The sequence below is a fragment of the Notothenia rossii genome (genome assembly GCF_949606895.1).
Source record: "Notothenia rossii genome assembly, chromosome: 10".
NCBI classification, from domain to species: Eukaryota; Metazoa; Chordata; class Actinopteri; order Perciformes; family Nototheniidae; genus Notothenia; species Notothenia rossii.
In genome coordinates this window covers 10,676,948-10,704,060 of record NC_136908.1, presented here as the reverse complement: position 1 = coordinate 10,704,060, position 27,113 = coordinate 10,676,948, and the positions used below count along the sequence as shown (strand labels likewise).

Genomic DNA, 27,113 nt, shown 5'->3' with positions numbered 1-27,113 from the left:
TGTAAAACTGTTTGACTATATTATATTAGGGTGTCTTGACAAAGGAAGCTTGTTCTATGGCCTTTCCAAAAATAAAGGGTAATAATAATGTCATTTTTATTGGTTGTTACATGATGGAGTATGACTTATTTGACCTCCGAAGCTACGAAGTGGACTTTTATTTTCAGAGTTGTCACTTAATTAACATTTCATTAGAATACAGCTGACCATCTCTTTTGACAACCTTGTTGAATCAACAAACAATCAACGATTACATTATCGTTAAACCTCTGGAAAGGCTTTTAATGGGAAAATATGAACACTTCATGGATTGTATTGTTATATCTCAGCTTTGTAAACAGAAACTTCTCATTCTCACTCAAATGATCATGTTACTATCAATTTTGTATTAGTGATTAGTCTTTACAGTTCTTCGATTGTGAAGGATTAAGCGTTTTTAGAAAGTTGTGTTTATATTATTTACTTTTTAAGCTACGCTTTCATTATTGAAGAAGAAAGGCATCTTTAGCCAGTTGTTCTAACCTATACACATGTTCTGACGTTTCTTTAAACCTGACTGAATTATGTAGTTGTATATGCTGGGGTCAAACATTAAGGGCCGGGGCGGAAATGGGCCTCATATCTTTTAATCTAACAGCCTGTTTTTTCGATTTCAAGGCACAGTGAAATATAAAGCAAGCTTGTAATTGATGCCAAAATTACCGAAACCAAACCGTCTATGAATGGGGTAACAAACATAAAGAATATATACATAAACACACTAATTAACTCGTGTATTATCAGGAATTCACGTGAACAGCTGGAGCTTACCTGCTACATCATTGTTTATCGCCAAACTTTCACCTTGATTGTATTTTCCTGTCTTTGACATATCTGCCTACGTCACTCTATGGTAGGTTCACAAAAGTGTCCGCCCATTCTTTAAACCCGCCCCCGGGTGTCTTTCCTGGATTGTGATTAGCTCAGAGGAACGTCAGTCACTCCTGCCCACAGAGCAGAGCCCTCCTCCTCCACATAGCTCCGGCATTGTAACGAGGAGCAGTAGCCCAAAGCCAGGTACCGTATGTCTCTACTATCAGGATAGGATGCTTTAGCTTTCGCCATAGAACCGTAAGTATATTCTTTAAATAATACTCATAACTTGCGTGGAACCATGTCTGTGTTTCTCCCCTTAATGTATAGCTTCCGTTTATAGTGAGCGGGAGAGTTGACTCCTGTCGTGGCTTTAGTTGTCAAATATCGCTCTCGATAGAATTATTAATGGACTTCCTCGTGACATTTGGAGCTAAATTGGTGCGTTAAAGCGTCCGTGTATCTCCTGTTTGATGTGCCGGTTGGGTTTCATTGAGGCTGTGTGTGAGTGCAGGGGTTCACGACCACATGGGATATATAGAACATTTTGTCTGGCCTGACAACTTTGAATTGCTGTGTTGGCTGTTGGCAACAGGAACTGAGCAGCACGGGACACCTGTGGTTTCTCCCCGTGGAGTGTATCCCCATTAATTACTTTTTAATTTAACCAATCTGCATCGGTTACAGTGCTGACATCATCCCCAGCACAAGCACACTATTGTTACTGTTTTTATTTAGTGTGTTAATGGTAAATATTGACATTGTAGCCTATTAGGGCTGTTGTTTTGCTATGCTGGTAGGATTTGAAGAGATATTCATTGAATGTTCATTCATTTACATTATAGCAATGCTAAGTGTTTTTATATAGGACAGTATACAACATTCTGTGCTTGAACTACACATACAGTACAGTATGTGTACCTGCAGGCCACACTCACTGATAGAGCTGAAATGATGACTTGATTTTCCATTTGTCGATTGACAAAAGCTTAACAGGGCACAAGTTAATTCATAGTAATGTAAGAAAATACAAGATATTTGAAGATTTCATTTTAGAACTCTGGTAATTTGTAATGGACAATGATTTTTTAAATGATAATAAATAATTGTCTGTTGTATCCCTCTCCAATAATGAATAAAAATAATCGGCATTAGCCGTTCAAGGGTTTCACTTTAGGCTTTTGTGACGCTTAAGGGCTTTGTTGTTATCATACTGTATATCAATACTTGGCCTTTACACCTCTTAGTCCAAACAGGATAATTTATGCATGATTGGAGATGGCATCACTATCTACGTGCCATTCATTGACTGCCTGTTGGCACACATTGCCAGCACAGGACCCAAGCTAGTGTTAAAGAAATCTATAAAGCCCTGAAGTGTTATGTTAACATCTAAACTGAGAGGAGGCTGGTTCAAAAAATGGTATAAATAAAGATATATATATATATAGATATATATATATATATCTATATATATATATAGATATATATATATATCTATATATATATCTATATATATATCTATATATATCTATATATATATATAGATATCTATATATATCTATATATATATATATAGATATATATAGATATATAGATGTAGACAGATATTGATATATGCTGTAGATTTCTACATTACAGACAAAAATGAAGGAGAATACCAAAATTGCTTTAAATAAAATGTCTATTCTCATCAAAAGCCTTTTATAGGAACGAGTTATTCCTCTAATCTAGCGGATGAAACAATTAGTTGATTCATCAAAAAGTTCATACCATATTCAACTGAATACAATTGTGTTTTGGATTGTTGGAAAAATCAGACACTGAGGTTGTCAGAAAGGGCTTTGGGAATTTCTGATATAATTGACACTTTAAAGACCAAGTGATCCTTAACCAATAATCCAGAAAATGAACTTCAGATTTCTTTTTAAATGAAGATGCACACAAGTTGCAGCCCTAGGAAGAGTATAAATATTAAAAGGCTGCATTGCAAACCCACAATCTGGGTTAAAGACCCTTGTGTTGTATCTGCCATGAATCCTTGTGTCTTTAGGGGGCGCTGTTCCAGGCTTTCCCCTCTGAACTTGGTGATATGGATCCAACAGAGGATTGCAACACATGAATCAATGAAGTCTTTCAGTCAGCTGATTGCAGTCCAGCCCAAAATGTTTATTCCTGCTGCAACATTTCTGGGCGTAAACATCCAGCATGGCTGTCGTGACTCACTGAGTTATCTCTATGTCACTCTCCTTTGCACAACACCCACTTAAAAGCTGGTCAATACACAGCATTCCCGCTTTGACTGTCACACCAAGTGGCCACTCAGAGAATAGCCCGCCTGTGAACTCAAGGTTTTATAAGGTTATAGGATGCTATGTCCTACTTCCAGCTGACACTCATGTGAAATCGTGTTCCTGCTGGTAACGGCAAAGGTTCTATAAATAGCCCCATGTTTTATGCCCTCAGATTTTCCCGAAAGAACAAACAAACTGAATATATTCTTGCATTTGCCTTGTGTTTTTCAGTATCCATAGCAACCTGTGATTGAGCAGTAACACAAAGTGTCTGTTGTCTCAGCAGGAAATAGACCAAGAAGAGAAGTCTTTTGGGATGCATCTTTGCAAAAATACATCGGTCAAGAATAAATGAGAATGCTTGTTCTCTTTCTGCCTCTCTTTGAGTGCACATGGAAATATCTGTCTGCTGAATGGCATATTGAGGCTGATTTGAACCTCTTTGATCACTCGCTGCTGCCCAAATGAGTTATTCTCTGCCTGAATACAGAAAACGCACGCATCATGTTACGTCAGAGGAAACATTATGTTAAGGCATCATGTCACAGGTCAGATAAGCAGAGTGCTACTGCCAACATCCAATGCAAAACCATATGCTGCACAACATCCATTTCTTAACATTTGGGGTGTGTTAAGAAGTAGCCGGGTGATATTGCCAGATGTGGGACTATTTTAAGCCGGCTCTCAGTTTGATAATCAGCGGATCATGCACAGCTTTAACTCAGTAATTCTGTGAAGAAGCTTTACCGGAAGACGCTTTATTGGACGTAAAGTCACATATGGTCCATCTGTGAGGACCTTTTTGCTGCCCGTAATGGAGAAGATATACAACTATGTGCACTGTCAGGTTAGTGGCAGTCCTGCTGTTGCGAGAATGTGAACGGGGAAAAGCAGATGGATTGGCTGCTAAGTCAATGTCTGTGTGTTTGTGATGCCAGGACTGGAGCCTCCAGACTGACGATTCCTCAAGCGTCACTTGTCTTCAGGACCTGTCATGGAAACAGGGAAACAACAGATGAGGCTTTGCTGTATGAAAGTCTCAGGGCTTTCTGTAAATACACATTACGTGTTGCCTGTAGCTATGATGCAGGCCTACTTAATGACTTGTTGGACATTGTTTGAGTTTATTTGAACAATGCCTTTTAATAGCAGCATTCCTGGAGTGCATGCACTCTTGTGAACAAAGTTTGGCATGTGAAAGCTTTGAGGAAGCAACAGTGGTTAGTGTGGTTGACAGCTTGTTGGTTACTGGGATTCAGAAGAATAACAGATTTTCTACTGTACATTATTTCATTTTGTCTTTAGCACTATTTTATCTCTTGTATGTATAAGTATATTTTATGTTAAATTGTTGGAGAAGCCACAACTAGCTTTTGTGCATATGACAAAAAAGCCATTGAATCCTTATTGGTACGTTCCTTTAGTGCAGTGAATAAGACAATATGCTACAGGGCAAAAACAGAACAGCGTTCGTACAAAAGGTTAATCAGCTTTTTACTGGTTTGCTTTTGGACCAACACGTGACCTTATGGCGTCTCACTGTTGTCAGACTTCCATACATCCTGACAAAACCTTACCCATTTGAATCGGCTAATCACTTCCTTTCTCCCATCAGCTGATCCCATGAATGCTGACACGTGTTAAGAAAAAATAGAGAACACAAAAACCATCACCTTTTAAACCTTGTATTCCCTAATTGGAGCTTGTGACTCCGTGGCATTGGCCCTTGCCGTGAGAATGACCCCTTTTTCATCTTAACGGATCATTTACAAGGTGTTGTGCTATTAATGATTGACTACCATTACGTAAGACTAAAGGCAAGCACTTCTAGTCTTACACTGCAGGTGGCTCGGCGGTGTACAATGCTACAGTAATCACTCACTGAAGGTAAGTAGGGCACTCGTGGGATGTTCAGGGACTGACAGTTCATCTGTAGCAGATAGACTAATACACAGCTTTCATGGAAGCTTTTGAAGTGAGGAAGTGTCGAGAGGTAGTGACACTTCAAAAGGAAACATGTGCACAGTGGCAGTGGAGGTTTTTGCTCAAAGGGAAGTGTTTTTCTGCTAACTTTGCTGCTGAGTTGTTTAAAAGTGAAACGGCTGAGGAATAGAGGACAGCGTGTTGTGTAAAGATAATAATCTAGTTGTATTCTTCAAATGCAGTCAAAGCTGGAAATGTACCATCCATGCCCTGAGCTCCTACACCACATCCCCATACATAATGTTTTATGTATAGATGCACCGTTTGTTGTTGAAAGCCTAGAAAAATTGTGTTCTGTGCAAATTCCTGAACTTGATTTGAGATAATGCTTCAGTGGCAGCTGGAGACGCCAGACATGTCACAGCCTGAAAAGTGTGAACCCAACAACTTGAGCTAATCGGAGCCCTCCAAGTTTATCAATTCAAGCCTTCTCAAAATATGTTGTCTGTACTTTTAGTCTGTGCTCCGGAGCTGTGAAGAAAGTGGGCCGTCCATGTGTTTCAGGCTGGTTTTAGCCCAGTGTTGACCGTAGCTAGCTGTGTGTTATGGTGTGTCGGGGGTATCGAAGCACAGAGCACATTCTTTCCTGTTGATGACTCACGTCCTAGGCATGGTACTGACTGTGAGCGGGGCCTTGGGGAACTACTGAACACACACATGCACACAAACCACTACCGTTTGCAGAGGATGTAGCATGCTGCACACTTAAAAAAAAATCCAAGAGTTTACACAAATTTGCGTGCGTCTACACACGAAGCAAACATACCGTTACGTGCTCTGTTCACATGTTGATAAACACGCCCGAGGCTAGGTTTTGACAGTATACTCATAAAAAAGGAGTGGCAATAAAACAGACACCCAGGTTGGGGCATGTCATTTGTGGCGAGGAGAGGAATGAATGTTACGCTAGAGTGAGAAGAAGGCGTTCCCTGCTTATCCCATGCAACCATTAACATGCAAAGCGCATACTATCTGTTATAGAGGCACAATGCAAAACTCTTTATAAGTGCAAAGCTAATTGGGAATGTGTTTTCATTGCAGGTGGTTTTGAATTATGATTTTTTTTCATAAAGATAAATTAGAACTAGCTTAACATACAACATCCATGACCTCACGAAATCTCAAGGCAGAGCTTCAAACACAACATTTGATCAACACACATGAAAGAAACATTCAAATTCACAATCAACTCCGCAATGCTGATACAGAAGGATAAATCAATGCAGCGAGCCGTTTAGTGGAGAAATTGAATACTGCTGAATACACATACTTTATGGAGCGAAGCAAATATGAGTTTTTGAAAATTGCACAGTATTTTAGTATACATCAACAATAGAATTATGATCAGTGGAAATGGCCATGACACCTCTCCTTTAACGTGGTAGTTTGGTCTGACACATCGAAACAAGTAGCCTGTCTGGAGTTATAACCCTTTTGTTTATTTCAATGATAATCTCACTTGTAGGATGCTCTGCACAATCTACTGAGATACTGATGTCTGCCTGATGCTGAGTCATATCGCTGGATTAGGAATCGGTGACAATTGGCCGACATCGTATTGGAAACCATTATTTGAATAGATAATAATTCAGTACATTTGTACCGATCTGTTTCATATTGTTTTAACAATTCGGAAATGAATGTTAAATCAAGATGCTGATGATGTTAAAATAATCTTTTATTTGGGTTAGAAATGTTCTGAAGAGTTACTTGTGACCAGTTGGAGCAAAACAAATCCAGCCTGAATTCTTTGTAATACTAAAACAATATGTTTTACTCATTTTTGAGTATCGCTGAATCTCTTCCGATGGACAGAACTCTACCATTGCGGTATACTGTGTATCGCCACATCGCCCAACCCTAACTGACGTTACCTTACACCTTAAAAGTATGATTCCTTTCATTCTTACAAAGTGAGGCATGCTGCTTATTATTTAATGCTATTGAGGCTGACAAATTCAGAGTGGTGCATCCCCTACTCCATGGGGAATGTATTGCTATTTTCCTGATGATCACATGCTTTTTTTTACTCGAAGGCCTTTGATCAGCGCACTTGTATGGCACTCCCACAGTGATGAATGCTGACTGTAAACATATATGTGAGTGATGTGTGTACTCAAAAGTATCAGAGTCCACAAAAAGGCAGACATCATTGAGAACACATGGTGCAAGTTGAACCTTGATCTGCGAGTGCGTCACAGCTCATGATAAAGAATGATCAGCCTCTCATGTTGTTAGGGTGAGTGAAGCAGGCAGGAGCCAAATGCAGAATAAACAGAAAAAAAATCTTTATTTTTATTTTAAGGAACAAAACGGAACACTACCTCGTGAACACAGTCAACGACAAACAATGAACCAACAATGACAGACAGAAAAACCAGAACTTAAATACACACAGGACTAATCACACAAAGAAGACACAGTTGAGGAGGGAGGAGAAAACACAGGGGCACCAGGTGAACACAATCGGGTTATCAGGTAGGAGGGAAAGCAACAGGCAAGACAGGGGGTGAACACTTTACAAAATAAAACACGAAACCAAAGACAGAACACAGACAGATCGTGACACATGTGCTTTTTTTATTTTGGATATCTGTTTCTTGCTTCCTTAAAACCAAGTTACTTTGGACTTAGGGGATTTCTATATCCTCAACAAGGCTGTTCACAGTTAGTCAGACACTCATTGAGTAAGTGATTCCTCTCTGATTGGATCTGTGTCGCCCCCCACGCTGCCACCTTAGCGCTGCTCTGACATCAGTTTGTTTCCCACCTTTCTCCGCAGTGCTGACTGTTTCGTTGGCCTTCAAAGGTCAGAGTGATGCTCCTGGCGGCTCTGCTGTGATCTCTGCTGCTGCGGTTTCCACAGAAACAAAACAACGGTGGGCAGAAAGCGGTTCAGTCCCAGAAAGATGACGTCGTCGTCGCCCACTCACAGTGACAGCAGCGGCTCGTCTAAACACGACAGTAACCAGGTATGTGTGTGTGCTACTTTTCTGTCGAGAATATGAGTTTTCGCTGTGATAACAAAAAGCTCTTCGGCATTTGATTTCTATTCTCAGCTAATACCGAAGCAGGTCAAATATTAACACTTCTTATGTGTGTTTTAAAGTCTGGTTTAGAAGCAGACCTATAGAGAACATTTTGAATCACACCATTTTCTACCTGAATTATCGTTTTGTCAGAAAATGAAAAACGGACATCCTAGTTCGTCAAAGGGGATATATTGTTTTTACACTTTAATATGATATAAAAACAGACTATCTCTATATTTAAGAGGCTAAAACAAATGTTCTGCCATTTTGAATGACATATTACACTTATCAAAATATTAAATTATTACTTTTTATTGGCTAATTCTTGCAGATCTAGTTGTCAATATAAAACATGTAGCCATTATTAATTGTTTTTTTCACTCAACAAACATTCAAATAATCCTATGAATGCCAATAAACACATGCGTTAAGTGCAATAACACTGTATTTACACTAACCAGTAATGCAGTCGCAACATTTATTAAACCTAAATGGTAATCTGTGAGGATGATATTGTTTACATGTTGAGACTGTGTTACACCTCTCTTCTGTAAGGGGAAATGCCTGTGTAACTCATACGATATTGCTCCTGTGTCTCCCTCCAGGACAGCTGGGAGATCGTGGAGGGGCTCCGGGGGGTTCCTGCCAGCATGCAGGAGCCCGACAGACAGGAGGGCTTCCTGCTCAAGAGGAGGAAGTGGCCCATGAAGGGGTGGCATAAGGTGAGCCCCTCGGCAACCCTGTGAAAGCACGAGACAGTGATTGCATTGTAACACGTCTTATTATACAACGCCCCCGCTGCTATTTTTGATGCAAAGGGTGTCAGATAGTGAGCCACAGCTGTGAGGTTGTCAGAGATGTGGGTTTAGGGTTAGTGTTAGGCCAATGGTTTTCTGAACACGGCAGACTTTCAATTCTTTAGTGTATTCATTGTTTGGCGCTGTGTTTTTTTTAAATAAGGAAATTCACCAATCACGCTTTTCAAGAGCTTTTTAAAGATGACACCTATGATTGAACCAAACATTTAGTCAGTCCTGCCTCAATGTCTAAGTTCTGACCTGCTTTCTTTAAATACCTCCAGCTATTTCCACAGTTCCTCCTCTTCACCATTATTATGATGTCTTCTTTCCATTCTTTTTATTCCCCGCCGATTATACTGTAACCCTGACTCATCTTCCTCCCCCTCTTCTGTGTGTTCGTGCATTCCTGGGAAGTTCTGCCTTGGATTGAAAAGACTCTCAAAGTGCTTTATCAGTGTGCAAGTGTTTACTGTAAAAACTCCAGATGGTCATTGTCCAAACTGCTGATCACTTCTTTAACTGCTGCTGCTCACGGTTCTAGGTGCATAACAGTGTCTGCATAGCTTCTTTTATTAGTGTTTTTAACTATTGTGTAACCTAAGTAAGTAACATTTATTTATAAAGGGCTTTTCACAGACAAAGTCACAAAGTGCTTGACAAAACACTAAAACATCATCATAAGGAATCATAGAATAAGAAATGACCACACAAGCCACGTGTTAAGAAGTGCTAAAAACACAATTACCCAAAACCTAAGAGTTCAATAAACCTATAATTCAAAGTCGGGAACTGAAAACTCTGAATAAACATGTTCGATTTGTTTCCCAATTAGAGATACTTCGTGTTGGAGAAAGGCATCTTGAAGTATGCGAAGCGCGGGCCTGATGTAAGTATTATCTTCAAGACTATATTCTTGCATTTCCACAAAACAAAGACACAAGATAACACATTGTTACGTTTGCAGATGAAGAAGGGAAAGCTTCACGGCTGCATCGACGTCGGCCTCTCGGTCATGTCGATCAAAAAGAAAGCCATGTGCATCGACCTGGACACGGAGAATAACATCTATCACTTAAAGGTAAATCCAGAGACGATCAAAGTTATGGGGAATTCATTTTGAGTCCGAGATATACTCGAATGTCTCAGCGCCCTACGTGCTGTGTCTCTTTTCAAAAACACTCAAGATATTGCTCCTAATTTGACTTTATGGCACCCAGGTGAAGTCTCCCGAGCTTTTTGAGGAGTGGGTGTCAAAGATGCGTCATCACCGGGTATTTCGGCAGAACGAGATTGCCATGTACCCCCATGAGAGGCACCTCTTCAACCCCCACGCCTCCTCCTCCCCCTCTCTCAGTGATTCCCTCAGAAAGGTAAGTGCAAATTGTAGAAAACATTGCTGCTCCCTTAGATTTCACACGGTACGGATGTTGTTATGTGATGCTGGCAATGCCTCTCGCTCTCTCGTCTTGTCTCTTTGAAACAGAGGGCTACTCTGACTAAGCAGGCGTCGGTCCACCAGGCTAAGGTCAGTTCTTGGCTCCACTCCTCAGAAGACATGAACAAATGCTCCAAAGGTTGGTTTATGTTTTGCTTCCTCTCTGCCCACTTACTTCACACATTCTCAGGTGGCTCCTTTTATTGTGTCTAACTAAGTCAAGGATGTCTCTTTATCAAATATTGCGCAACATCCACATTGTCAAAATCACCTAAATATCCAGCCATGACTCTGAAATTCTTTTAGAATACACTAGGCTACGCTTTGTGTACTCAAACACTACAAACTCTGACAACACCGGCCCTCCTCTCTCCGTCTCCCATTCACATCCCCACCATTGTCTTCCGGCAAAAAGGGCACATGACACAATAACAAACCCACTGGATCACGCAAACACCTGTCAGCCTGTCGTTGGCAAAAACACTTTTAAGAGACGTTATGGGATGTAATCACTTGGAGTCATTCCACATTGATGTTTAGCTCTCGCTAGTATTGAACCCATTTCAAGAATAATTGTCACTTAAACACAAAAACCTGTTCAAAAATACCGAAATGACCCTTTACCACAAGTCTCAGTTCAATACATCGTTTGAAATGGTTTATTTGTGTCTATGCATGCCCACAATCTTTCATCTAATAGTAACCTCTCTTCCCCTCAGACTTGGAGGAATGTGAATCATACATGCTGGAGCTCAATCTGCTGCTGAAGAGCATGGAGGTCCTCCACCGCACTTACTCCGCCCCCGCCATTAGTGCACTACAAGTAAGCCCAGGCACACACATGAAGTTAGTCATCATACCATGTTGAGGTGTTCTTTGTTTTAAAGGTGGAGTCCACTATCCTGGAGACAGATTGATATTTGAACTCAAATCCAAAACCAATACACCCCTCCCATCAGCAATCAGAATGTTAGCATGTGCCGGATTTACTGTCCCTCGCCGCTGCCTTTCTCTTGAAACATCATTTTTCTCCCCCGCTATCCTAACTGGAATAGCGTTTAGCAGCTCGGTCTGAGACACTTTGTTTGTATACTATTTACTGTATACTGTATATTGTATATTGTATACTTATATTATTATATAGTATTATTATTATTATTATTATTATTATATAGTATTACTTATATTGTTTGTATACTATTTACTGTATATTGTATATTGTACTGTATATTGTATACTGTATACTATTTACTAAATTTACATTTACATGGCTGTGCATGAACAACGTAAGAATATACGGAACAGAAAGCTACTAGAGATATTTCACCACAAATGTATTTGATTAAAAACGCTGACTCTGAAGCTATTTGCAATAATATTGAATGAATATGCTTTAGCAAACTTTGTGGGTGTAACATAAACATTGCTCATGTTCCCAGTGAGTAAGAAGTCAAATAAGTATCTTGCTCATCAAGTAATGTAAGCCTGAAAGACAAAACATTTGTGTGTGATTAGGTCAAAACTGAAATGAATAGTGTTTGTTTCGCCCTAATGTCTGTTTCCTTTGGTCCCACAGGCGTCTAATTATGACATGCCCAAAAAAGAGAAGAGGCCAAGGAGATGGCGATCCAAAAACAATGGCAAAGAACCCAAAGCCACACTACAGGTACATCTCCAGATTTTAAGAAACCTTTTTTGAAATCATTCAACAGTGTGGATAAATGATCACCTTTTCTCTGATTTTGTCCGCCAGGTCCCAAGCTGCATCTCCTCCCAATCCCCTCGTCTCCACGCCTCCAATCCCAATCTCTCCACCACGGAGGCAAACGCACCGGAGATCTGTCCCGAATCCCCGGACTCGCCTACAGATGGGTCCCGCCTTCAGGAGGACTTCTGCAGGCTGGCCAACAACAGTGAGTGCCTGCTGTGACGTCTGCTAGTCTGCTCAGAAGAGGCTTTTACATTAGATAGAAAAACATGCTTTTTTTTGCCTATATGGTAGGATAGTTTCCATGACAACTGTCCAACAGTTCCTCTGCCTGGCTCTTCCTTCTCTGCAGTCCACACCACACTGAAATCGGCCTTTGGTTCCCTGGTAGCGGAGAGAGACAGACTGAAGCACACCATCGACCTGCAGGCCCCACAGCCGGCGCAGGTCATCGGCCTGAAGACCAGCTTTGCCTCAGTGAGTGTGTTTTTCACAGTTACACCCCAAATGGCCAACACCAATCACTACAGGTACAGCTTCACTCAACATACTTCTTATTTTCACCAGGATTGTCCAGGAGGCTCCCACTCCTTAGTCCACCAGGTGTCCAATGAGAGCAGAGGGTCTATCCCAGAGTCCGTATCGGAGTTCTTCGATGCTCAGGAGTACCTCCTCTCCTCTTCCTCCTCGGAGAATGAGGTGAGACACTAGCTACTACGTTATCCTTTATGCTTCAAGTCAAATTCATTGGTTTATTAAAAGACTTCTTGTTTTGTCCAGAAAAATTCAAAAACTGGGAAAAATGTCCATCCATGTCTGTAGATGACTTGTTTTGTTTGTTTATATTAATGTTTTAGAATATAGGAACAGAAAATAGCATTTTTTTCTTTTATAAATTACACTTTATCAATATTGTCCACTTTAATAGATAAGATTAACTATTTGTTTCGGCATTATTGATCAAATTAATCAAGTTTAAGGCTAATTAAGGGTTAGTTGGCAGGAATAGAATTGTGTAATCTGTGTTGCATCAGACCTGCTCAAATTAGCAACAAGTTTCAACACAACCTTTTTCTATTTGAACCACTAATACCAGTTGGTCCCAACAAACAGACTTTACACTGGGTGCATGTTTTCTTTCTTATTTAAATGACCACATTTTGACCTTCTGCATTGATTTTCTACCTCCAGGTGTCCGACGATGACTCGTACATCAGTGATATCAGTGACAGCGTCTCCATGGATACCTACAGCAACGAGGGAGGCAGTGAGAGACACAACTCTGGTACATTATGCAGTAACGAGGCGTGCATCTGTCCGTGTGTTAACGCCCTTCACAGAGGGAAAGACAGTGAGAGTGCAAAAAGACCTTAATCTTTCCAAAATAGGCAGAGCTTATGTGACTCAGCCTCTGTAGGTTTATTTCTCAAAGAGTGTTAGCATCAACTCAATTATGGATGTCTGGAATTGTAGAATTGGCTCACTTCCTCAGGGAATGTGTTGAACATGACCACTGCCCTCCTGCAGACGTGTTAACAAACGTAGTTTACGATGCTGCCTTATGCTGTATGTGACAAAGCATCTGTGTACAGGCATCATTCATTCAGTGCTGCAGATGGTGCTAGTTTTTAGGTTTTCACTGCTGAAACCTTTGCCTTCAGGTAACAAAACTTAAATGTAATTGCATTGTTCAGTTGCAAATAGAAATATTGGTTTGAATGTGGTATCGAAAACAGAGAATGGGGTTAATGGAAATGAAATGACTGGTTGGTTTATCTCTACTGTATTCGTCTTTTATCAAGATGTGTTAGACTTTTTGTAAAGTTTCAGTTGTGAAGTGATATGCCAGTGTTATGAGTCATGTTGTAAAGGGACTGAAAAAACATTTGTGTGAATTTTTTTGAAAAATCCATTTTCTTCCTCAAAAATATTAAAAGAACACCCATTCAGGCAAACAGTTTTAGAGTATCTCCTAATGCACCCACATGTCTCTGGTGGTCCTCAGAGCGGCATCTAGTGGGCTGCTAAGGTACTGAAAGAAACTAAGTTACATTTAAATCTTACATTTTTGTATCTAAATGTGCTCAAGAATTCACAGTTCAAACACAGTGTCAGATGAATATTGATTCGTTTTTTAATCGAAAAAGAGAGGTTTAAATAAATCATGTCACATCAATCAAATGTGTTTTGAACATCAAAGATTTTCCGCAACTAGCCTAGTTTTAGAAAATAGCACAATCAAGCATCGTCGTCTCTCCCATTTCACCAGGTTTTTAATAACTATATCTAAATGATCGAACCAGTATGATCTCCACCTTTCTCCCCTGTAGTTAGCAGCGTGGTGACCCTGGCTCGCCGTCGCTCCGCGCTGCCGTCTACCAGCCCCACCAGCACCGTGAGCCTGTGGAACATCCTGAAGAACAACATCGGGAAGGACCTCTCCAAAGTGGCCATGCCAGTGCAGCTCAACGAGCCGCTCAACACCCTGCAGAGGCTGTGTGAGGAGCTGGAGTACAGCGAGCTGCTGGACACCGCCAACCAGACCCAGGACCCCCTCCAGCGCATGGTGAGGAGAAGAGAAACACCTGCAAGAGCTAGATAGAGCCATTTAAGCATTCACTAATCTCTACATTAAAGCGTTTAATGTACATGCATATTACATAACGCATGTAAAAAGTAGGTCCACTATAAAATTGGCTCTACATTTTTTATTACAGCTATTTGCCCTACAACAAGTGATCCGTTTTGTCACTTGATAAATTCATCCTGCAATATTCAAACATTTTCTACTTAAAGGTGGAAAAGCAATAATTGAAAGGAAGTGGGAAAAAATATGAACATCAATGTAGCAAAATATAGATATAGAAATATGTTTCAAAGCTCCAGAGCTTTTTTAAAAACTACTCTAATGTCCGACTTCTGCTTTGTGAGCGCTTCTTTTCGCTTTAATCAATATTTTATTCTTACAAGCTAGAAGCCTTTTAATTATTTGTATCTTCCTGCGTCTGATTCGAAGGTTTTTTATTTATAGTATTTGACTCTCATTTGTAGTGAAATGTACATCAAGTGCTGCACATATACCACATAATACATCAAATAATAATTATTAACTATATATACACAAATACCTCTCACTAAAATCATGTATTAACACACACTCTAACACAGTTTGTGAGTGTGTTAAATGTCCTTACGGTATATGTCTATAGTCCCATGTAAACAAAGTTGGTGGTTTCACACTCATTCATGTTCACAACCTTGTGTAGCAGATATGCCAATACTTTGAATACACGCGTAACAACTTTACTTCATCCCCACTGACTTTCTGTGCAGGTGTATATCGCAACATTTGCAATATCTGCATATGCCTCCACCTACCATCGAGCAGGAAGTAAACCCTTCAACCCCCTCCTGGGAGAGACGTACGAGTGTGACAGACCTGATAAAAACTACAGGTTTATAGCTGAGCAGGTAAGAGATCACGGGGTCTAAAACACACACATGACTCACTGTATGATGGGCTACTTGTCAGTTGATTTCACATACAGTAGTTTGAATGCAATCAACATTAAATGGAGGTCTTGTGCCCTCTTCCTGTTACTGTTCAAAACAATTCCCAAGACTTCTTTGCTTGACATAGTTTGCTACTAGATTTAGTGAGAAGTCCTGCACTGACTTGCCATTTGTCTCTTAGGTGATCTTGTGTGTTTCAAAGTAATCTCTTTTAATAAATGTAGCTATGGTTTATCATTGGGGAAAAGAACATTATAGGTTTCACTTCTCACACTTTTTGTGTTTGAATGATTCATGTAACAACTTCTGTGGTAGAGCGTTTGATAATATTCCTTTATCTCACCCTCTATGTCCTCTCTCTGTTTCCCAGGTGAGTCATCACCCGCCTGTGTCAGCATGTCACTCTGATTCAAGGAACTTCACCTTTTGGCAAGGTGAGCTGGAAAGAGCCTTTATGGAATGATAATCTCATTTCTGTCTGGGCTTATACGTAGATTACACTGCCACCACACCCTTTTGCTTTTCAGCGAGACCTGCTGTAGGTTGTGTTCAAGTTTAACCAATATGCCTCACTAGGGACATTTTTTGGGTTTCACATTCTTATCTTTCATACGGCATACCATGGGTTGAGTTTTTTTTTTGGAACTTCAGCTCCTATGATATCCCTGTAATAAAGTGTGTAGCTAACATACAGACTCTTATGGAAGAAATATCCCCATTGAAACCCCTTAAGCCACATTCCTCCAACCTTACAGCATAAAACCATGCATTCTATTATTATTCAGGATTTTTAAGCCCTGGCTTTAATCTGTAATGTTTTCCACGAGCTTGAGGCACTTTCTCCCTGTTGCATATGATTATTTTTCTGGTTTGCTGCACATAAAAAAAGCATACAAATCAATGTTGTTGCTAATCATTGACATTTCCAAGACTGAAAGAAAATCCACCTAGCAGTTAGTAAACAGACACTTCTGTAGTTTTCCATTTTCTTTTAAAATAATATAAACAAACTGTCTTTGAAAACGTTGAAGTTCTGAGACTGAATGAATATTTGATATTGATGATCAGGACTGAAGTTGGTTAAAAGACCTAGTAACATAAAGGGTTAAATAATATGAAAATGCAATGGGTTTTTTTGGGCAGTTTTTGAAGCAGACAACTTTCTTTCCTCCCGTTGCCTTGGTGATTGCTGTTACTCTCCACTCCTGATGTGCATGATATCCATACAGTATAAGAAATTACTGTGCAGATTATAATGTGGCCTTATCTTAAAACTCAAAATCAAACTATTCATTTTACTTTTGCCGTGTTCGATTTTGACAATATGGCAATGTTCATCGTCACTAGCACTTACCTTGTAATTCTTACGACCTGTTTCTTTTAGATGTTCGATGGAAAAATAAATTCTGGGGCAAATCCATGGAAATTGTTCCCATGGGGACCACACATGTCACACTACCTGCGTAAGTCCTTTAACCTTTAACTCATTGCGTGTTTGAAAGGTGTTTACATGAACATCATTGTAATTAGTTGCAGTATACGCTGTGCAGCAAATGAGACGACCTGTATTGAGTCCAGTATGTGTTTGATTCCTCCAGGTTTGGGGACCACTATGAATGGAACAAAGTCACGTCCTGCATCCATAACATCCTGAGCGGCCAGCGCTGGATCGAACATTACGGAGAGATGTCCATCAAAAATATCAACGGTGACGCCTGTCAGTGTAAAGTCACATTCGTCAAGGTTAGGAAACACAGATGTTTAAATCACTGTTTTGATGTGCTTTTAGAGGAAAGGTAGTTGTTTTTGTGTCTTGTTCCTGTTCAGTGTAGTTCCATTGTAGGGACATGCTGTGCCTCATTGTACCCAACAAACTATGACTGATGGTTCTCCCCTCTTAGTATGAGTCACATTATCATCCCAGGTGCATGGCTGTAAGCACCTTAAATCCTCCTTTTGAACACACAGATATCTGCTCCTCTAAAAGATTACTGCAGTGTTCTTCAAAGCAGCGCTGCCTAGTCAAAAATAGCTCCTCCATTAGCACTATCGAGGCAAACAAATGGCGCCCTCTGCTGTATAGGAATCCCAATTGAAGTATGTAAAATGAGGCAGAATGGATCCAATCCTCTGTAACCATGACATAAATCCTACGGTATTAATCACATGGGTGTCACATGTCAGCTCTCATTTGGTGTAATATATTTCTTTATGTAAAAAAAATGCTAACAATTTCATTTTCTTTATCCAGGCAAGATCTTGGAGCTCCACAGTTAACGAGATAGAAGGTGTGATTACGGATTCAAATGGAAAAGTAGTTCACTCCATCTTTGGAAAATGGCACGAGTCAGTTTTTCAAGGAGACCCGCCTTCTGCCACGTGTATCTGGAGATCAAGTGAGTGATTGGTCCCTAAGAAAGTCAGATGAAATGTTTTAACATCAAGGCACTACAAGGGGGATAAAAACTGAGTTTAACTGTACTTTTGTGTTTGTGTGTAGACCCCATGCCAGTAGAGCAGGACCAGTACTACGGCTTCACCCAGTTTGCAGTGGAGTTAAATGAGCTGGACTCCAACCTGAGACCCCTGCTGCCCTCCACAGACACACGCTTCAGGCCGGACCAGAGGTTGGCATCTTTTTCCATCTGCAGTGTTTATACTATGATTTACTCAGTTATGGAAAGTAACTAAACACATTTACTCAAGAGCTGCTCTTAAGTACACATATACTCAAGTGCTCAAGCACACATTTCTCATGAAGCTAAACACTTTGGAAAACCCAAGGTGTAAATGATAAAAGGCCGGCTGACTGTCACGCTGTCAAGGCGTACCAGGAACAGAGCTTTTTAGAGTGTTTCCACTGAAGGGACTTTCCCAAGATGCTGAGAACCTTTTTCAGGAAATAAACCTGGAGCTGAATTTAGTTTCTGTAGGATCAATTACATCAAACATCAAAGTGTGACCGTAAACAACAGGGTTACTAATATGTTGTTGTTTTTACATGTGAAAACATTTTAGCTTCAACGTACGAAAACACATGAGTTCCTCTGGTTCCATAGTTCCACAAACGTTTTGGGCAGAAAGGTGCTATTGTTAATATTCTACGTAACACCGGTTTGCTTTTCTTCCTATGAAGAGTTAAACTGTCTGGTACAGAAACGTTACGGCCTTTTTCACCTTCAAGTGTTAAGTGAGGACATGTAGTAACTATATTGACATAGGAACTGAAAGTCGAGTGCAAAAAATACTAACCTAACCAGAGTCGCAAACAAAATGTTTGAGTTTGCTATCCGACTGCACAATGGCCACACAAGAAACGTAACAAAATGTCTCTGTTCTTAAACAAGTTTGGCTTAATGGAAGCTAAGGTGTTTTAAGGTTTCTGTCTGAGTTTGTATCTTGCTGCACAATTTGGGAAACATAACTAAATGTGATTATTTGATTTTGGTGGGCATGACGTGCATAAAAGAAATGACGATAGTCTGTACCAAACAGATATGATTTCTTCAGTCTGTAGAGCAGGGGTGCCCAACCTTTTTTGAACCGAGCGCTACTTTTAAAGTTGCCAATCAGCCGAGATCTACCAGTCCAAAAAGAGAGGCGTAGCCATTACTGACAGCCTACTACCGGGTAAATACACACTTCTACTTGTATAAAACTGACCTTTGTACGATGAGTACTTCATAAAATACTGCAGATCCTTTATCTTACCTCTTTCTAATCTACACACATACAAGTATTTAACTGAAGTTACACAACAGTGTCGTTGATACAGAGCTGGAGTTTATTCACACGTCACATACTACAGTGGGTAATGTTTTCAAGAAAGATTGAACAGTGCTGCCACATATGACACAGGAAAAAAAGAAAAGACTCTGAACCCTTTCTTTGCCATTATTTAAAAATAGTGTTGTCACAAAAGTATAAATTAGGCTTACTAATAAGACGACTCAGATCTGAAGCTACACAGGAATCTGCTGCCAAAGCGCAATTAAAAAAAGACAAAATTAATAGAATCAAACCCTTTTTTTGTTGCATTTTAGTAGAGTATAAAAATAAATGCCTTTTTAAAATAGGATGCAAGCAACACTAGTTTCTTAACCTGAATTGATAATGGACTATAATCAATTTAAACAGAACAGATCTTAATGTTTGCATTCTTATACCATTTAGTACAATAATTATAATGAATAAGTTCGAACAAACTAAAGCTTACAGCTGATTAATAACGGTATCTAACTTTAGTTTGTATTATATCAAAAACCTGTTGAAATGCTACTGTTATTTTTACTTTCCCCCAAAAGTGCGTCGGCAGCCTCCATGCTTCTTTCACAACTTCGCCGTCTTTGAAAGACTGTTTTCGCAAGAACGTGACTGACACGATAAGATGCTATGGTAGCAGCCTTGCTCTTGTTGTTGGGCCTGGTGAAAATGGACTGCTGTGCATTTAGCTGTCCTTTCAGGCCCCTCCCCTTTTGGGAGCGTAGGGCAGAATTAGGAGGGAATTCTCGTAGCGTTTGTGCACTGTTTTGAAATGCCATTAACGATCAAACAGAATATTCTTCTTCTATTTTTAGACACATCTCGCGATCGACTGAGAATCTCCCTGGTTGGGCACCGCTGCTGTAGAGTATACTTTATAGGGCAGGATATTGCTGCAGCTCCACAATACTTCATGTAAAATAGTATTTTACCACATTTAGCCTTTTACAAATATTGTTTTTCCTGCGATATGAATACTGCTTAAGCCCGATAAAATGTTGATACATGTGTCAGCCCTACTGCAGTTATTGTAAATGTCTTTTAGATAAAAACGTGAACTAAACGAAATATAATGTGATATTATCTTCTATCCTGAGCCACTGTCTTTGTGTCCTTGGTCCAGGCTGTTGGAGGAGGGGAACACAGAAGGAGCCGAGGAGCAGAAGCAGAGGATAGAGCAGCTCCAGAGAGAGAGGAGGAAAGTGCTGCAGGAAAACAACATGAGCCACCAGCCACGCTTTTTCCAGTATGTTGATCATTTCCTATCTGCGTGCATCAAGGTTTTTCTGTTGTTTCTTGCTTCGGGCATTACGTCAGCCGAATGCTAGCAATATCCTGTGTGAACAAGTTATTCAATCTACTTGTTCTTAGGAAAATCCTTTTGTTGTGTTTGGCAGGAAGTCTAACAATGACACGTGGGTGAGCAACAACTCGTACTGGGAGATGCGCAGAGACCCTGGCTTCAGTAAAACGGACTTCCCTGTGTTGTGGTGACCTAGGGAGGGAGCGAGGTATACAACTGAAATAAAACTGAACTGAGAGCAGGCTCCAAGTGTCCTGACCTGGTTCAAATGCATCTCACCATGTCATGGTAACGCAAACCTAAGGGACTTCCTGCTTCCTCTTCTGGACCGAGCTGATCTTCTGTTGGTGGTGTTTCTGTTCAAATAGTTTCTCCTCATGATCATAACTGTAATCTACAAATACTTCATACCGTGTTACTTTGCATCTCAGCATTTACCAAAGTGCCTTTTGTATTGCAGTGCCTCACTCAATCAACTGCTGTTGCAGTTATGCATAAACACTTTTATTCCGAAAAAAAGATTTGGATGATGTCAGTATATGTGGAGTTCACTGGAGAGGATCAGGGCTGGAGGTGTCAGCATCAGGACCTGAGGGTTGTTTTATGACTAAAGCCAGAAGCTAATCAGAGGTTTTAGTTATAAAAGAAAGACTTTAGCCTTTCTTCAGTACGCTGCCTTGTTCTAACCAGTCATGACTGTCATAGGACTGTGGATAATCATTGAGGACAAAAAGCAATAATACTACATGTTCAAAGAAGAAAATAAACTGTACAATGGATGGACAAGGTGTTGTTTTGTATGTATAAGGCACATTTTAGTTTGCTATTTTCCCTCACTGCCACAAATAAGTATTTCCAAAAAATATGAATCATCATAAAGTGTCACTCCATCAGATCATTATAGGTGAAAATATGATCGTAAAATTAGTTTCATTGCGAATGTGGTTGAAGTAAAAGCGACAAAGAAAAACTGACTGCCATTGAAATTAAATGAGTAATGTGCAATATCATGGGGTCCGCGGGGTCTTAAAAAGTATTAAAAGTTGATAGCCTTAATTTTCGTTAAATTTATTTATTAAAAAGTATTAAACGGCATTTTCCAAGGTATTACATTTTGTAGCTTGTTTTCGATAAGTATATCAATTGTCCAAAGAGGTTGTATTCTACAGTGTGCCTGAATGTAATCATTGCGTAGGTGTGTAGTGTGATTCTGTGTAGTTTATTTATGGCATCCCGTTGGATTGGACGTCATCTGAACAGGACATCGCACGCTCAATACTTGATAGCGCGCGACGGTCCGTTCGTACGCCGGTTGCTAAACAACATCGTTATGGGGAAAAGCAAGTCTGCGTCCAAATGGTTGGAAGATAAGGAGGAAGGACAATCAATACTGTGTATAGTAAAGTGAGTCGCCAAGGTAACCGGTTAAAACTCAAAGGGACGATGAGCTCTTAAAATGTATGGAAAGGGTCTTAAAAAAGGTCTTAAAAGGAATTCCATTTGACTTCAGGATTCCTGCATATACCCTGAATATGTTGAACATCAATTCAGGTATATCATTCACACCGAATAACAATGAAAAAAAACATTTGGGGGGGGTTTTACATTTATTTTGTATATTATATCATAATTTAAAATCTCAGATTAACCTAATCAGCATATCTTTGGGACTGTGAGAGTGACCAGACGACCTGGAGGAAACCCACACAGGCATGGGGAGAACATGCAAACTCCACACAGAAAGAGCCACCTAGACATCAACAATGTTCCTTCTGTGAGGCCACAGAGCTAGCCCCCGCACCGCCATGCCAGCCTAAATTACACGGTGAACCGATGTCCTCTTTTCTTCCCGTCTCCTCTGTGGTGCAAAATCTCCTCCTGGGTTCCTTTTGGCTTGCGTTTCTACGGCAGCATCTTCTGCAAGCGGTCATTCGCAGGCATGGCCGTGGACCTCTTCTAGTGGGCAAGTCCCTGAGACGTGATCCGTCCATGGTGCCTGTGCAGAAGAAAAATAAACAGAACAAGTACACACAAATACAAATAAAGACAGACAACAATGAATCAACTCTGCATATCTTTGGGACTATGGGAGGGAACCAGAGCACCTAGAGTAAACCCTCACTGGCATGGGGAGAACATGCAAACTCCACACAGAAAGACCCACCTGATCACCTGAAACCCTACTTTCTGTGAGCTGACCGAGCTAACCCCGGCAACACCATGCCAGTCTACTTTCTTTTTTTCTTGCCCCGATGTCCCCCTGTCTTCCCGTCGCCTCCGCTTCTACTGCCTCATCTTCTGCAGGATCTTCTGCAATGGGTGCCTGTCCATCATTGGGATGATGTTATGCCACAGGACAGAGAACTCCTCCTGCCGGGAGAGTACCAGGAGTATGCTCTGTCCATGGAGCCTGTTCAGAAATAAACAATCCTCATTTAGCTATTTAGTGTCCAAACACAATGTTAGGAAAGGTTATGCAAATGTGACAACGATTAAACACTTTAAAGGTCCCCTATTAGTGTTTTTCATTACTTTATTATGGGTCTCAGATATATACAAAACATGCCTCTGAAGTGTTTGGCTCCAAATACCCAACAGGTCATGCATTATAGCATCCCATAACATAAACAAAAGAGTCACATTCTGAGAAAAAAAAAGTCTAAATTGAGATGCATTGTGGGACATGTAGTTTATGGACAACGTGCTTCTGTAAATCGGCATGTAACCATATAATAAACATAATATTCTTTGCAAGCTCTTGTGGGGCCACATAAAATGAAGTCACGGTCCGGATTTGGCCCCAGGGCCTTGAGTTTGAAACCCCTGCTTTAGATGAAAATAAGGAGCCTCTCCCCACGCCCCTCTGAGAGATATTTGGTTAAAAAGAACACAATGGTGCTCTAGGAGGAGATTCAGGTGATAAGGTGTGGGGGGGGGGGTTACATTGGTTGGTGATTGGCTAATGGTTACACAAGCCAAAAAAATCGTTATGACATCATAAAGTGGCCAAAATCTGATCAGCTCATTTTCAGACAGGTTTTTATATAAATGGATCAGGACAAAAAGTGAGACAATCTTTTTTCCTCAAACTTTCAGAATGTCTTTGCACAGAGGAGACACATGTTGATGTATAAAAGACAGGAAAACGTGGATTTTGCATATAGGTGACCTTTAAGACTTGGTAACTCACCTGACTTCTGATGCAGCGTCCACAGCCATCTTGCTGACAGCAATAAGGAGACGCTCTGACATTATCTTCCCAGAGGCAAAGATCTCATCCTCTCCGATGATGTCTAACAGCTGTTCTAGGTGCAATGCTGTGCACGCCCTCACTGCAGGACAACGGTGGCTGAGAAAGGACAAAAACATGGGAATGTCAGAATGAACTATGCAACATTTCATGTACTTGAAATACTGCTACACCTCTTTGTAAATTCTCCCTACTTGGATCCTATGTTAAGGAGAACATTCATAACTCTTCCAGGGCTGGATCCCTTCACCAGCACCACCAGGGCGAGGTGAGCCTGCTGGAGGATGAAGGCGTTGCTCGTCTGTGCCAGCTTCAGCAGCAGGACGCCTCCGGTCCGCTCCACCTCAGGGTCCATCCTCTTCCCCAGGTAAGAGTGGAGATCTGCTAATGCGTCCATTGCAGCGCAGGCCACGACCGAGCGCAGGTTATTCACCTAGATGGTCAATAAGAACATGAGTCAATACTTCTGCATCGGAACATGCAACAACAATATTCAAATAAATACATTACCTGTTCTGCAAGGACTATGCATACTTCATGCAGTTTAATCTTAGTTAGTAATTCCTGGTGGTTTTGTGCAATAGCTCGAATTGTTTTGAATCCCAAAAGCTTTTTCTCCCTATGGGTTGACACAAATAAAGGCATTGGGACGGTTGTGTCAGCTTGTTATAATCGATCTTAACACTCCTGCAGTGTTGTTGTCTTACCATTCATCTGAGCCAGTATTTTGAAAAAAGCTGGACAGGCCCTCCTCAGGGTGGGCCAAAGGCGCCATATATTCTTGTGTGACAGCCCTTTGAGGGGTGAGTTTCGTCCCACGGTGAGGTCCTTTTCTGCTGGTTGGGGCTGCTTTTTTTGGGGGTACGGGAACCTTGGGTGCCTCTGCCTGGATGTGGGTACGAGGGGCTTTCTTTGGCGGGGGAGCTTCTGCTCGAGGTTTCAAAGAAGGTTTCCAAGCTTTACGTGCCACATACGAGGTCCTTCTGGGCGCTGCAGGTGGAGTTGGTGCAGGAGGACTGTCGTCAACCATGAACTTTTTCATTGTTGCTGCAATTCTCTTGAAATTATCTTGAGCTGTTCTGAGTATGCAACCGTCGGCTACCTCCTTGCCTGTTCAGATTAAAAGCAAATTGGTAATGTTTACTCACATTTCCCACTTCTCTACTGTCATTAAATGTCCTTTTAAGTTTTACAGAAAGTCATACCCTCTCCACTGTGTTTCTTTTTCATCACTGGTAGACGAGATGGTCTCCTGATAGGAGGACCTAAGTGTGGAATGGTCCTCAGCTCATCGGGAGTGTGTGTGTCTATTGAGCTGAGGGAGTAGTCTAGGCTTGGGTTCCTGTTTTTGTTTGCAACTTTTACCATTTTACAATGAAGTATTGCCACTTTACTGCCCATCAGCAGCTTTTTTTCGAAGAAGGGGTCGTCTTCCATCGACCTCATGTCCTCTGAAACGTGCCTGATCCTCCTTCCTGGCTGAGAGGATTCAGGTCTCCGCGGTTGAGAAGTTGGACGCTGAGGAAGGATTCGGGTGTCAGGGGGCTGGAGGGACAATCCCAGTCTCTCCAGAACAGCGTCACTGCGGGTTTTCTGTGAGGCAAAGAGCCTCTCAGTACGCTGAACCTGTGCATCCCTCTTGGCTCTGTCAGCTTCCTCGATTTCCAGAATCCTGGACTGTATACTAGATCCACTTTGATTGATATATCTCTCTTCTGGCTGTATACAAAAACAATATATGTTTTAAATGAATTGCTCATTGTTTTTTTCTGTAGTATGATTTGAATTCAAACACTCGAAAGAGATCCGTTTCATTTTTAAAAGTTAGCGTTTTTACACAAGACACTACTTGTTCATTGTGATGTTTGTTCAAAGAGAGACTGATGTGTCTATAAAAATAATTGTCCAGGACCTAACATCTTTTATTAAAGGAATGTATAAAAACAAGACATGTCTCCTGTTTAATTGAAAATCTGAATTGTACAGAGAAATGTGTATTGTGTATTACATCGTTTTGAGGGATGATCCTTCTTTAAGCCGGATTAACATGCTCAAATCTTCAATTCGCTTTGATTAAAAGCTAAAACAGTGCTGGTGAATGATACCTCAATACATTTTAGAATAGAAAATTGTAAAACTTTCATTAGCCCCCCACCTTTCTATCTTCCAACAGAAAGGGGTTGAGTTGATTACTTACATCATTCCCTACATCAAAGTGTTTCCGTGCGTGCCTACGTGACAGGAGAGATTTAAGTGTACTGCAAAACGCCATTACTATCACAAAAACGCAACTTAATCGAAGGGACAAAACTCTGTTGTGTCTCTGAAGATGGTCAGTTTGTGTGTGAGTGAGCTTGTTCGGAATCTCTAGCTTTGATGGGGTTCCAATGTTCTAGAAGCTTTGAAATATGGAACACTGTTGAATCACCATGACAACATAAAGCCAGTTATATGCATTCTATTATCTTTCCTTGTTTCTTTAACGATTTGTATCCATTGTTTTTCAAAAGTCAACTATAATAACATATTTTTGTTCTTGGCACACTTCTTCCCATTTACAAAAAAATTGTTCCCAAACACCTTTCAACCCTGTCAGGTTTCAATGCCTGTAGTTTGAACGTTACAGCCTTTCGATACCCTTGTGTGCATTGTGTTTCCTCTTGTGTTTGAGTATTAATACAATGATAGAAAAGTAGGCTATACATTTTTGGATTAACAACTTGTTTATCACCTCAAGAATATGTTAACCTGATAACAGACATTCCTTACAGAAGAAAATGTACCGTTTTTAGACACAATATTACAAAGATATGGGCAAAGACTGTTTTATAGGGACCATAGAGTGATACCTTTATATTAAAGGTATCACTTCATTTGAAAAAGGGAGTCAAATTGATGCCTTACATGGCAGGTTGGACCTTTAAATATAGTCTATGGTTGGATCCTGTATTTATAGCTGTTACCCAAACCCAAGTCTTTGGCACCCTCATGTGGAGGAATGATGAAAAGGAATCTGAAATAAAACAGGCTTTGTGATAAAATATAAGATCCAAGTTAACCATGAAAGGCAAAAAATAACAACTACAATTACATTAGATAATTAAAGCCAAATTGGCTATAATCGGATGAATGCTGTGAAATATGTCAGCTCAAATCTCCAAAACTCTAGTCGAAACACATT

The 27,113-nt window shown here is 40.5% G+C and overlaps 1 protein-coding gene across 3 annotated transcripts; it reads left to right on the top strand.

Annotated features, from left to right (window-relative positions):
* Window positions 1-992: 992 nt before the first annotated feature.
* LOC307021028 (oxysterol-binding protein-related protein 3-like) lies at window positions 993-21,468 on the top strand. 3 transcript variants are annotated; one of them, XM_079652746.1, is made up of 22 exons: window positions 993-1,110; window positions 7,912-8,101; window positions 8,767-8,883; window positions 9,794-9,847; window positions 9,926-10,039; window positions 10,179-10,331; window positions 10,445-10,535; window positions 11,116-11,219; window positions 11,973-12,062; window positions 12,150-12,309; window positions 12,457-12,581; window positions 12,672-12,803; window positions 13,296-13,389; window positions 14,435-14,670; window positions 15,438-15,575; window positions 15,988-16,051; window positions 17,002-17,080; window positions 17,216-17,360; window positions 17,869-18,013; window positions 18,118-18,244; window positions 20,503-20,625; window positions 20,777-21,468. In XM_079652746.1, exons 2-22 carry the CDS (start codon window positions 8,039-8,041, stop codon window positions 20,871-20,873), a joined length of 2,451 nt encoding a protein of 816 aa, XP_079508872.1. In that variant the 5' UTR covers window positions 993-1,110; window positions 7,912-8,038; the 3' UTR covers window positions 20,874-21,468. The 3 variants fall into 3 exon arrangements, with proteins under 3 accessions (XP_079508872.1, XP_079508874.1, XP_079508873.1); XM_079652748.1 differs by having other exon boundaries at window positions 1,040-1,056; XM_079652747.1 differs by lacking the exon at window positions 993-1,110 and adding an exon at window positions 7,586-7,816.
* The last annotated feature ends 5,645 nt before the right edge of the window (window positions 21,469-27,113 follow it).

What these genes read in the sequence shown, in the direction of transcription:
- LOC307021028 (XM_079652746.1), top strand. Translation starts at nt 8,039, where the DNA reads ATGACGTCGTCGTCGCCCACTCACAGTGACAGCAGCGGCTCGTCTAAA. An exon ending in ATGCGAAGCGCGGGCCTGAT is followed by an intron (nt 9,848 to 9,925) that starts GTAAGTATTATC and finishes TTACGTTTGCAG; the next exon opens with ATGAAGAAGGGAAAGCTTCA. An exon ending in TGAAGACCAGCTTTGCCTCA is followed by an intron (nt 12,582 to 12,671) that starts GTGAGTGTGTTT and finishes TATTTTCACCAG; the next exon opens with GATTGTCCAGGAGGCTCCCA.